Raw genomic sequence first — 11,605 nt, forward strand, 5'->3', positions numbered from 1 at the left:
TTTTATAAAAACTTAACTTTGACAGCAATGTAGGATTTGAGAGCTGTTACTAATTAATACCAGTATGGATATCCTTTACATCTTGTTATCCTCAGAGTAGTTGCCTCTACTTTTAGGGTTGATACTAACAAGCATACCAATTTCAAATAAAATCAGCCAAGGCCAACCAATAGTCTTATGATTCAGATTCAATTAAGATCAGTCATAGTAAGACAATGTAAGTAATACAGGATTTCAGTTTAAGTTAATAGGAAAGTAAGGATAGTTACCATGGTATAACCTGCTATTTTTGGTTCAAGAGGTCTGTCCCCTCAAATCTGACATGAGTTTGAATTAAATTCAAACTAAATATGGCACTAGGACTACTGTGTCTTTTAAATCATTATACACCATTAACAATGACCTCTGCTTTTTTTTTTAGTATAGACAGTTTCAGAGCTGTCTATACTAAAGACTATAGCTTACTGTCTCTGCCTCATGTCTGCTACTCCACTTTTCTGCTATAATTTGTCCACCTTATTCCCTCATTCCATTGTCTGCCCTGTTCACTGAGGCCTCTCTGCCACTGTTGCTGGAATCCTGGTATCTCTTCCTCTCTTTCTCTGTAATGTCCTTCAGCGCTCTTTGTAGGGTTGGATTGGTGGCCATGAACTCCCACAGTTCCTCCTTGTCTTGAAAGTATCTTATTTCTTCATTAATTTTGAGAGAGAGTTTTGATGGGTATATGAACTTTGGTTGCATATTTTTTTCTTTCAGGACTTGGAATATTTCTCCCCACTCCCTTCTTGACTTAAGAGTTTGTGTTGATAAGTCTGCTGTTATTTTGATAGTTTTCCCGTTGTAGGTAATCTGCATCTTTTCTCTGGCTGCTTTTAATATTCTGTTCTTTTGGTGGATTTCTGGAATCTTGACTATTATATGTCTAGGTGTAGATCTGTTTTGGTTGTAGGTAGCTGGTGTTCTGTATGCCTCTTTTATCTGGATATCATTTCTTTTTGCTATACATGGGAAATTTTGCTTTAATATATCTGTGAATATTTTTTGTATTTCATTTTTGGTTGCTCCTGCTTCCTCACTCACATTCTTTATTCTTAGTTTATGTATCTTTTTGTCATCCTCCCATTTTTGAATTGCTTCTTTCTGGTTCCTTGTTATTTTTAAGAGGCTTTTTCTTTCACGATCATATGCCATAAATCTCTCTTCAAGTTTCAGAAAGCTGTCTTTAGTTTCTGTCAAGGCATTTTGCCAGTGTTCAATGGAGTTTTTAGTTTCCTGGTATTCTCTTTGGATCTGTTTCATGTATTCTAAGTTATGTTTAAATTCTTCTTCAGAAGTTTCTCTTTCTTTTCTGATTTCCTCAGTTCTCCCATCTGTGTTCTCTTGGGCAGGGCTTGTCATTTCTTTAATTAATCTCTTTATATCTTGCCTCTCTTGGATCAGGAGTACAGCTTTAAATTCCTCTATGAGATCATGTAGGTACTTTTTAATTTTGGCTGATGCTGTGTCGAGTAATGGATGGTTACTGTGCTTGTTCTCTTCAGTGTTTACTTCTCCTGGGCTTATTTTCTCATGTTGGGCAGCTGGAGATTTTTTAAAAATTTTTATCTCTTGTCATGTTTCTGGTTTCTTTCAGACTGTCCTGGGGTTCTCTGGCCCTCTCCGAATTCCTTAGGGCCTTTCAGAAGCGTGCTGACTTGAGTTTTTGCTGTCCTCCCCAATTTACTGTTATCTGGGGTAGGCTGGAATGCAGGAGTGCTACAGGCTAGTCTCTAGCCTCTGCACCCGTTAATCCATAAATTAGGCTGTACTTTCTGGATGTCACTGAGTTGTGACTATTTTGTATCCGCTTATTGGGCCCCAAGCAGAGGCTTGGTTTAGCCCCAGTAGCTCCTGCCAGTTCTCTTTGTAAGAGAAGCAGCTGACTAATGTCACTATGGCACAGGGTTCTGCCCAAATCCCAGCTGTTCTCTTCCAGACCTCTCTGTGACAGGAGCACCAGAACAGCAGATCTGCCCAAATCCAAGATGTCTCCCACTAGTTCTCTGTATGGAGCTGAAGCCAGCACGTAATCAGGCTCTGCCAAATTTCAAGATGTCTTCCACCAGCCCTCCCTACAGGGGGACTTGGTGATGTCACCGAGCTGTAGTTTCTGCCCAACACTAAAATGTCTGCCACCAGACTCTGTGTTATTGATTTCCCCGTGGTGGCGGGCACTGTCCAGTTACAAGATGTTCTCCGGCCAACCCCAGCAGTCGCGGGGTTCCCAGTACTCACCAGAGTCTGGCGCAGGTCCTCATTCTGGGTCCACCACACACCAAGCTGCCCACCTTTCCCGCACTCCCGACACAGCATGGAACAGTGCACAGCGTGCGCTCCTGGCACAGCGCAGAACGGTCAGATATCTACGCACCATTTAGATTTAGAACTCCAGAGCCTTGTACGATCTCCTCTGGTGCAGCAGTGCAGTCCTGGCTGCTACTCGGAGTCCCAGGTCCCAGTTTCCCGCAGTCACCAAAAGCAACACAGCTTTTCCTGCTGGGCCCACGGGTCAGTTTGTTGATTTAAAGGCATGGGATTTGCAGCTTCCCATTATCAGCGTTCACGGTCTCAGCACGACTTTAAATCCTCCAGCTGCACTGTCTTGGTTAATAAGAATCGCTATCGATTTGTCTGGCCCTCTCCATGTTGTCATATTCTAGCTTCTAGTATGATTTCTCCGGAGAGACTCTTCGCTCGATCCCCTAGCAAGCCGCCATTTTGATCGAATCTAAAATAAATATTTTTGTATGTAAATTCTAATTCAAGAAAATTGGAAAACTTACAATAGTTTATTCTTATGCCCCACATCCTTGCTAATATCACAGGCAATGTAATATTTGTCAAGTAAATGGCCACTGAACGATCCATATTGTGTTTCAATTTTCTTTTTCACTAATAGTGGTTTTTATCAAGAAAGACCAAAGAAAAGAAGTGCTTGCTGGCAAGGACATGGAGAAAAAGAACCCTTGCATACTACCTATGAGAATGTAAACTAGCACAGCCATGTGGAAAACAGTATGGAAGTTTCTCAAAAAATTAAATATAGAACTACTGTATAATCCAGCAATCATGCTACTAAGTGTATATCCAAAGGAAGTGAATTCAGTATGTTGAAAAGACATATACACTCCTACGTTCACTATAGCATTATTTACCACAGCCAAGAAAGAAATGAGAGTGATTGATGTATCCATTGATTGATGAATGAATGAAGAAAGTATGATACATATACACAATGGAATACAATTCAGGTATAAAAAAAAGAATGAAATCCTGTCACTTGTGACAATGGATGGAACTGGAAATAATTATGTTAAGTGAAATTAACAAGGCACAGAAAGACAAGTACTGTGTGATTTCACTCTTGTGAGGTGGATTTTTATAGAAATTGTTGCGTGGAAGTGGAGGTGGTTATCAGATGCTGGAGAGAATGGATAAGAGAGGAGGAAGAAACTCTGGTGTGTTACTAAGTATTAGAGTAATAAAGTACAATATTGTATCATACATTTCTAAATGCTAAATGAAAAGACTTCAAAAGTTTTTACAATACCTAAACGAGATGCTTGAGAATACAGATATGTTTAGGCTGATTTTATAAAGTGTATAAATGTATCAAAATATTACATAATATTCCATTAATATATACAATTTTTATGCTTTTATATATGATTTGAAAGTAAATAAAGTCCAGTTACACCACTTTGTGATTTATGCTTGTGGAAATTAAAGTCAGCATGCTACAGAGTACCTGCTTACCCATGTTTATTGCAGCACAAATCACAATGGCCAAGATATGGAACCAGACTAGGTGCCCATCAATGGAGAGATGGATTAAAAAAAGTGATAAATATGAATATGTATGATTATACATGAATATATATATTTGACCATGAAAAATGAAATTGTCATTTACAGGAAAATGAGTGGAACTAAAAATTATTGTATTAAGCAAAATAAGCCAGATTGAAATGAGTTTTGGATATTTTCCCTTATATGTGGAATCTAAGAGAATAGAAAAAGAGGAATCTAAGAGAATAGAAGTAGAAAAAGAAATAGAGAAGAGAAAGAAAAAGAGGACATGAAAATAGAAGGGAGACTATTAAACTAGAGGAAGGCAATAGGGGTGGAATTAAGGGATATAAAGGGTAATGGGAATGGGTGTGATAAAAATGTTATGCGCATGTATGGAAATACTGCACTGAAGGACTTCTGGGAAGGTGGTGGAACAGTAAGCAGCAGAGTAAGCAGTCCAGATGCTGGAATACAGCACTGTGTGGAAGACAAGAAAGAAGGAAGTGGGTCACCTGGACCCAGAATGAACCTAAAATAGAACTAAAGCTCATAGAGAGAGTAAAAAAGAAAAACTTAAATGGAGAAGTCAGTAGCTGGCAGTGCCTTCATCCAGAGCTGGACCTGGGGACACATGGTCACAGTGACTGTGGTGGCTGGCAAGCCCAGAAGCCCTTGAAAAGAGACATGGTAGTGGAGGGGAATGGCAGACACAGAGGACTGCACTGGCTGGCAGTGAGTGCAGAGGGCTCAGTTCTCTTGTAGGAAAGACCGATGGGCTGGGAGCCATTATGGAGTCAGGCTGGATAAATCCAGAATCAGAACTACAGCTGGCTCCCTCTGGAGCCAGTTCCTGGCTGGGAGAAGTCCAGTGAAAATTGCTTGGACTGAGTCCTGCCTCTGTGTGCATTCTAACAGCCATCGTCGAGATTCCCCACTCATAATCAGCTTGGCCTTGTGACAGGCAGCCCTGCCCCTGCGCATACTCTAATAGCCATGGTGGGGATTCTGGCCCCATCTTCCAGGGCACACACACTCTGGCAACTGTCATCACACATCTCCACAGGTAACCAGCTGGGAGGCAGAGGGCCAGCCCTGCCATTGTATGCACTTCAACATCCACCAGTGAGACAAAGAGTGGCAGAGGGGACTCACCCAGTGGGGCAGACAGCAGGTAGCCAGTATGGGCAGAGAGAGTCAGAAAATCTGCCTCCACATGCTGGGCACCATCACTGGAATGCCATTTCTTGTGAGAGACCAGCAGAAGTAGGGACACACGGTTAAGGTAAGCTCTGTGCCCATGTAGGCCACCACTGGTGGGCTTGATTCCTTCAGGCAGCCATGACCCACCAGTGGAATCAGAGACGTATACTCCTGTGTGCCTGCCACCATTGCAGGAATCCCAGTGTAGACATGCAGGCTGAGAGAAGCATCCCCATGCACTCCTGATTATCAGAGAAACCCCAGTGTAGCTGCACAGGTTTGGAGAAGCCCATTCCACGCTGTTACCTCCCTATAAATCTGTTACCTTCCTGTAAATAGAGGAACCCAGGTGCCTGTCCCATTTCCTTACACTGTGGAGGGGCAGCCAACATGGGAAGTGCCTGGGCCCCACAACCAGCTTGTTGGGAGGAACACAAGAGAATGATAAGATGAAGGAGCAAAAGGCAATCTTAGATCACTAGCCCACACAGAACTAGTCTGGGATATACAGTCATGGTAGGAAACGGAATTTACACACCTGAAATCTCTGAGAAGATGGCAAATGAAGTAAAAAAAAAACTTCACGAGATTGTAAATGCAGTCAAATCAGAAATAATGACTCATGTAAAAGAAGAAATCACAAACATACTGACAGAATTGTTCAGCATGTCTAAAGTAGGCACAGATATAAAAGAGGAGCATAGGAAAATGATGGAAGCCTTGAATGAATATGGGAGGGAATTACAATGCATGAAACAGATTCAAAGAGAGGTTCAGGAAATTAAAAAATCAATCAAAAGCTGGCAAAACTGCTTGAAAGAGATGGAAGATAGACTTTCAAACCTTGAATATAGGATTGCAGCTAGTGATCATGAAAGGAAAGATCTCTTAAAAATAATCAGTAAACCACAATTCAACAGCTGCAAGACGATGCAAAGAAGCATAATTTAAGAGTGATAGGCACTGATGAAGAAGCAGGGGTCAACACAAATGAAATTAAAAGGCTATTTACAGAACTAATAGAAGAAAACTTCCCACACATGGGAATTGGATCTGGCATGCTGATAAGTAAGGCATATAGAACTCCAATTAGCCATAATCAAAGTAAATCTACACCCAGACATATAATAATCAAGAGCCCAGGAATTCAACACAAGAACTGAATATTAAAAGCTGTTAGAAAAAAAAAACAGATCACCTATACAGGAAAATCAGTCAGAATCACAGCAGACTTATCAACACAAACCACTAAATCAAGAAGAGACTGGAGTGAAGTGTTTCAAATTCTGAAAGAAAATAACTTTCAACCCAGATTGATGTACCCTGCAAAACTATCTTTCAAAACTGATGGAAAAGCAAGATATTTCCGTGATAAAGAACAACTGAAGCAATTTATGATCATCAAACCAACCCTGCAAAGAGTGCTAAAGGATATCCTAGAGAGAGATGAAGATGACCATGGTTCCAGGAACAGCAGCAGAGGAAGATTGCCAAACAAGATAGACAACTGAATGAAGGGGAAAAGTTCAGGGCCAACAACACGAGGATAGCATAGCAGAGACAAACCAATGTATACTAGCTGTAACCATTAATGTAGAGGGACTCAATTCAGCAATAAAAAGAAACACAGAGAGAGTAGATGAAGAAACAAGATCAGTCGATATACTGTATATAAGAAACACATTTAACTGGAAAGGAAATTCATGGTCTGAAAATCAAAGGAGAGAAAATAATTGCTCTATGTGACAGAAGACCAGAAAAAAAGCAAGAGTAACTTGCCCACCAATCACAGAATGGATAAGAAAAATATGGTATTTCCATGCAGTGGAAAGCTACCCAGCTATAAAGTAGAATAATCTCAAGGCTTTTTGTAGGTAAATGGATGCAACTGAAGATCATGTTCGTGGGCAAAATAGTTTAAACTCATATGTATGAATCCTAGCATAAGAAACAGAGAGTGTTAGTGAGGTCCAACAACAAAATAGTTATTATGAGAGATAGAGGAAGAAACACCTGGGAGGTAGGGAAAGTAAAAATTACTGTTAATTTCTTATTGTTTTGTCTAATTCTTATATTGTTTTCACAATTTTGTTAGGTTTGACTTTGTTCTGTCTTGTTTTGTTAGATTTGGTGGGGACAGCTATTTTGAATATAATAGGATATATTATGATAATCATGGTTTCCTATTATAATGAAGTCTTTTGAAGTCTTATAATGCTTTCATTCATTTCTTTAATTGGTCTTATTTGATTTTATTATGTGTGATGATATGAATAGCTGCTTTGAAGAAAATGAGAGATTATGGTAGCCATTGCTGATTTCCTAGCATCTTGTTTTGAATCTCTGTCACGTTTTTGTTCTTCCATTTTGATTTGTGCTCTCCTGTTGTGTTTGATTTTTTTATGTGTGATGGTATGGACAACTTTTTTTTGAGGAAAATGAGATATTATATGGTGGTCATTGTTAATTTCCTGTTATCTAGGTTTGAAGTCCTGCAACACTTTCATTCTTTTGAATGGCTTTATACTATTTTGTTATGTTTGATATTATTGTGATTTTGTAATTTGATGATTATTGTGATATTGTAATTTGATATTATTGCGAATGAAGATATGGTCAACTATTTCAAAGAAAACGAGAGACATTATGGTAACCAGTGTTGATATCCTATTGTCTTGATGTGAAGCCCTGTGTTGCTTACATTGTTCTGTTCTGATTTGCTTTGTTCTGTTTTGTTTTATTCTCTTTAAAATAAAAAATTAGAAAAATAAAATATTATACTGAAATTCAGTATTTTGTAAAATTAATAGATATTAATAAAATATATTAAAATAATTTTTGAGGACATCTTTTTGGGGCCATTGCATATATCTGTTTAGTATGGTATTCTTTTGTATATATTGGTGGAAAGTTTGTCTCCTTTTTATACTTCTGGAATTTACTTTTTATTGTTATTAAGTATAGGACCCATTCATGTTTTGTAAAATAGGCTTTTATGATATAGAAGAAGTGATTTAATTTATTAGTCTTTTGTCACTGTTTATTCTGTTGTACTATGCCACTGAGATTTCAGAGTTTATCTATGACAAGAATTAGTGATAACCACATGGAGAATAATAAAATATCCTAGGAACAATATTCAGTGGAAAAGTTATAATACAAAGCATGTCTTAGTTACTTTTCTTGTTGTTAAGACAAAATACCTAACACTCAAAGTTAAAGGAAGAAAAGTTTATTTAGTTCACAGTTTGTAGAGGTTTCAGTTAATAGCTGGTTGGTGTCCTGGCAGGGTGACTTGACAGAGGGGCATCACAGAGGAAAAACAGTTCATAGTAGGCAGAAAGTAGAGGCAGGCAGGTAACAAGCAATAAGCAACAAGGGGTAACAGCAGCTTTTTTCTGTCCATTTATGCTGCATAACTACCCAGAATTATGCCAAACCAGTCAGTGGCCTAATTTAGTAACCACATGCCCTTAATTCCAGCATTACACACTCTGGATCCAATCACTTCTGACAAAGCTCACCTATGACAGCATGAGGCTTGGGGGTGGGGGGGCATCAGACACAAGCCGTAACATACCTCACTCTATTTTTGTGAATATATGTGTGCTCATAGAGAACTGGTTACTTACTTGCTTACCCAGTGGTAAGATGATTAGAAGTGACAACATAAATCAAAATATGGAACAAAGGACAATTAGCAGACATGGGTGGAACAGGAAGAATTTGTGCCATGTTGAGAGTGAAATGTTCATAGAAGCCCAAATGTATCAAGAAGATGAAAAGAACAGCTGGGAGATCTGGTGAGATAGCGATAGAGGAGCTGGCAGAACATTCAAAAGCATGAAAGGGATGGGTTTGAATTTCATCACTTAAAGGGAACAATTAAGGAAATGAACAGACCATGACCAGAACCTAGTCCAGGCCACGGTGACACTAAGAGCTTCAAACAGAATAGTTGCTCCCTTTCTAAAGCAGGAAAAAATGAGAAGAAACCATTGAATCTGCCTCTTACACAGGCTCAACAATTAGCAGCACAAAACATTGGAAGTCTTTGAGCTTCATATATTTCAGTATGTACATCACTGATAGTATCTTCTCTACTCATGAGGGACACACACACACACACACACACACACACACACACACACACACAGTTTGCAGTGTTAAAATGTGAAGCTGAAGACAGGCATCCTTTGAACCTGAAAATTTTATCACCCTCTAGCTTCTTTCCCTAATCCTAGAGAAATGTAGTCTATAATCCTTAGCTACTAGTAATTCCAGATTAATGCAAAATTATGCAAATAATGCTATTATACAAAATAGAAGAATTTGTTTAGAGTCAACATAGATAAAAAAGACAATGTAGAAAATTTAGTAAGGGTTGAGGGAGAGTTAAAGCATAAACATGTCAAAATTTGTGCAGGAAGAACATGTAGGAACCATTAGAGAGAGGCTGGGAGGTTTAGACATTTGGGTATTATAGACCTTTGGATATAGACATTATCGAGTATCAGAGTAAGAGTATGGGGTGCTGTTTGAAAGTGATAGCATAGTCAAAGAGGAATTCTTAATAAAATGATAAAATCTTAAAATAAGAATGTAAGAAATGGAGGTTACATAATACAGTAGCTTTCATGCTATGTTTTCCCAGGATCACCTGGACAAGATAAAAAGGAAAGCACAGTCAGGGCATGAAGACCCCCTTCTCCAGATAAGCTACAATGCTAAATAGTCTTCTTTTACATATTGAACAATTATGTAGTATGCCATTTTAACAGAAGTTCCCATGTGAGGGAGGAAATCTGGAATAATATTCCAATATTAATACATTTATTGTATAAAATTATGTAAAAGTCCCAGTGTTATCATCTTAGAAGAAAATTTTCTTCTTACAAATGATTCTTCCCAGGGCTCCCTTCATGTCTCTGTTCCTCAGGCTGTAGATGAAGGGGTTCAACATGGGAGCCACCACCGTGTACATCAGAGCCATGACGGTGTCCTTCACAGTGGAATTATTGGCTGATGGACATAAGTAGAGACCAATGATCGCTCCATAGAACAGCGACACCACAGAGAGGTGAGAGCCACAGGTGGAGAAGGCCTTATGGATACCTTGTGCAGAAGGAACCTTGAGGATGGAGTGCACGATTTGTGCATAGGAAACAATAATGAGGAGGAATGGAATGACGATAACTAGCCCTCCCATGATAAATATCACTAACTGATTAACATGAGTGTCAGAGCAGGCCAGCTTCAGTAGAGCTGATATCTCACAGAAAAAGTGATGGATTGTGTTGTGCCCACAGAAAGACAGTCTGGCCACAAGCAGAGTGTGCAACAGAGCATGGAACATAGTCAGCCCCCACGATAGTGCCACCAGGCACACACAGAGCTTGGGGCTCATGATGCTACCATAGTGGAGGGGGAAGCAGATGGCCACATAGCGGTCATAGGCCATGACCACAAGCAGAAAGCTCTCCAGATCTGCAAAAAACAGGAAGAAATACATTTGGGCCAAGCAACCTGCGTAAGGGATGGATGGGACTTGGCTCTGCATGTTCTTCAGCAACTTGGGCATTGTGACAGAGGAAAAGCAGAGGTCAGAGAAGGACAAGTTGCTGAGAAAAGAATACATGGGTGTGCGGAGATGGGAGTCCAGTTTTATGAGGATGATGATGAGGAGGTTCCCCAGGATGGTTGTGAGATACATGGTGAGGAACAGGATGTAGAACAGGATTTCATACTTGGACTGGATAGGCAGACCCAGAAGGATAAACTCAGAGAGGGAAGTTTGGTTTCTTTTCATCTTTATCTGTTTCCAGCTTCTTTAAGAGAAAACAGTAGTGTTGCTTAACAATCTAAATAAAAATAAACACATTTCTATAATACACAGTCTTATGGATTCTACATCATCAAAATAATTATAATCTCCCAACTCTAAATATTAATAATCTCTATAATCATTAATGACATTTTAATTTTGCTGTAACATAGTTCAATATTATATCTTTTCTAGATATTTTTATAGTGCTTCTGAGACATGAAATATGTACATTTTCTTCTTACCTGCTTGACCAATCACCCTAGGCAAGTGTAATTGGCATCTGTTTTAAACATCTTTTTTATTTTAAAGAAAAAATAAAAAAGTGGTGCAAAATTTCAAATGAGCTTGTAGGAGAATAACAATGGTTAGTACATTACATATTGTTATCTTAGTAATTGCTCGGGGCTGGGGATTTAGTTCAGCGGCATAAGCGCCTTCCTTGCAAGTGTGCAGTCGTGAGTTCAATCCCTGGTACCGATAAAAATGAAAAAGACAAAAAAAATAGTAATTGCTCATATTACAAGGTATAGGCATGAAAAATTGATCAAACAATATAGACACAAACTTTTTAATGGACTAATAGTAATTGGTAGTGTAAGTATTTTATCATATATATATATATATATATGATTTGCTTTTTTCCTTCCCTCTTTTCTCTTTCCCCCATTCATTCCAGTTTCTCTTTTCTTTTGGACAGTTTCTTTACATTTCACAGTGTCTATTGTACATTTTAGATCCTACTTACTT

General features: G+C 38.9%; 1 protein-coding gene across 1 annotated transcript; it reads right to left on the reverse strand.

The window, feature by feature from the left end:
- Positions 1-9,904: 9,904 nt before the first annotated feature.
- On the reverse strand, positions 9,905-10,840 carry LOC100730633 (olfactory receptor 1468-like). Its single transcript, XM_003469660.1, has one exon. It carries the CDS (start codon positions 10,838-10,840, stop codon positions 9,905-9,907), a length of 936 nt encoding a protein of 311 aa, XP_003469708.1.
- Positions 10,841-11,605: the final 765 nt, after the last annotated feature.

This window comes from Cavia porcellus, unplaced genomic scaffold, assembly GCF_034190915.1.
Source record: "Cavia porcellus strain 051 isolate PalLab524CR breed Dunkin Hartley unplaced genomic scaffold, mCavPor4.1 scaffold_6, whole genome shotgun sequence".
Lineage (NCBI taxonomy): Eukaryota > Metazoa > Chordata > Mammalia > Rodentia > Caviidae > Cavia > Cavia porcellus.

Coding starts and splice junctions, on each gene's coding strand:
- LOC100730633 (XM_003469660.1), bottom strand. CDS start 10,840: ATGAAAAGAAACCAAACTTCCCTCTCTGAGTTTATCCTTCTGGGTCTG.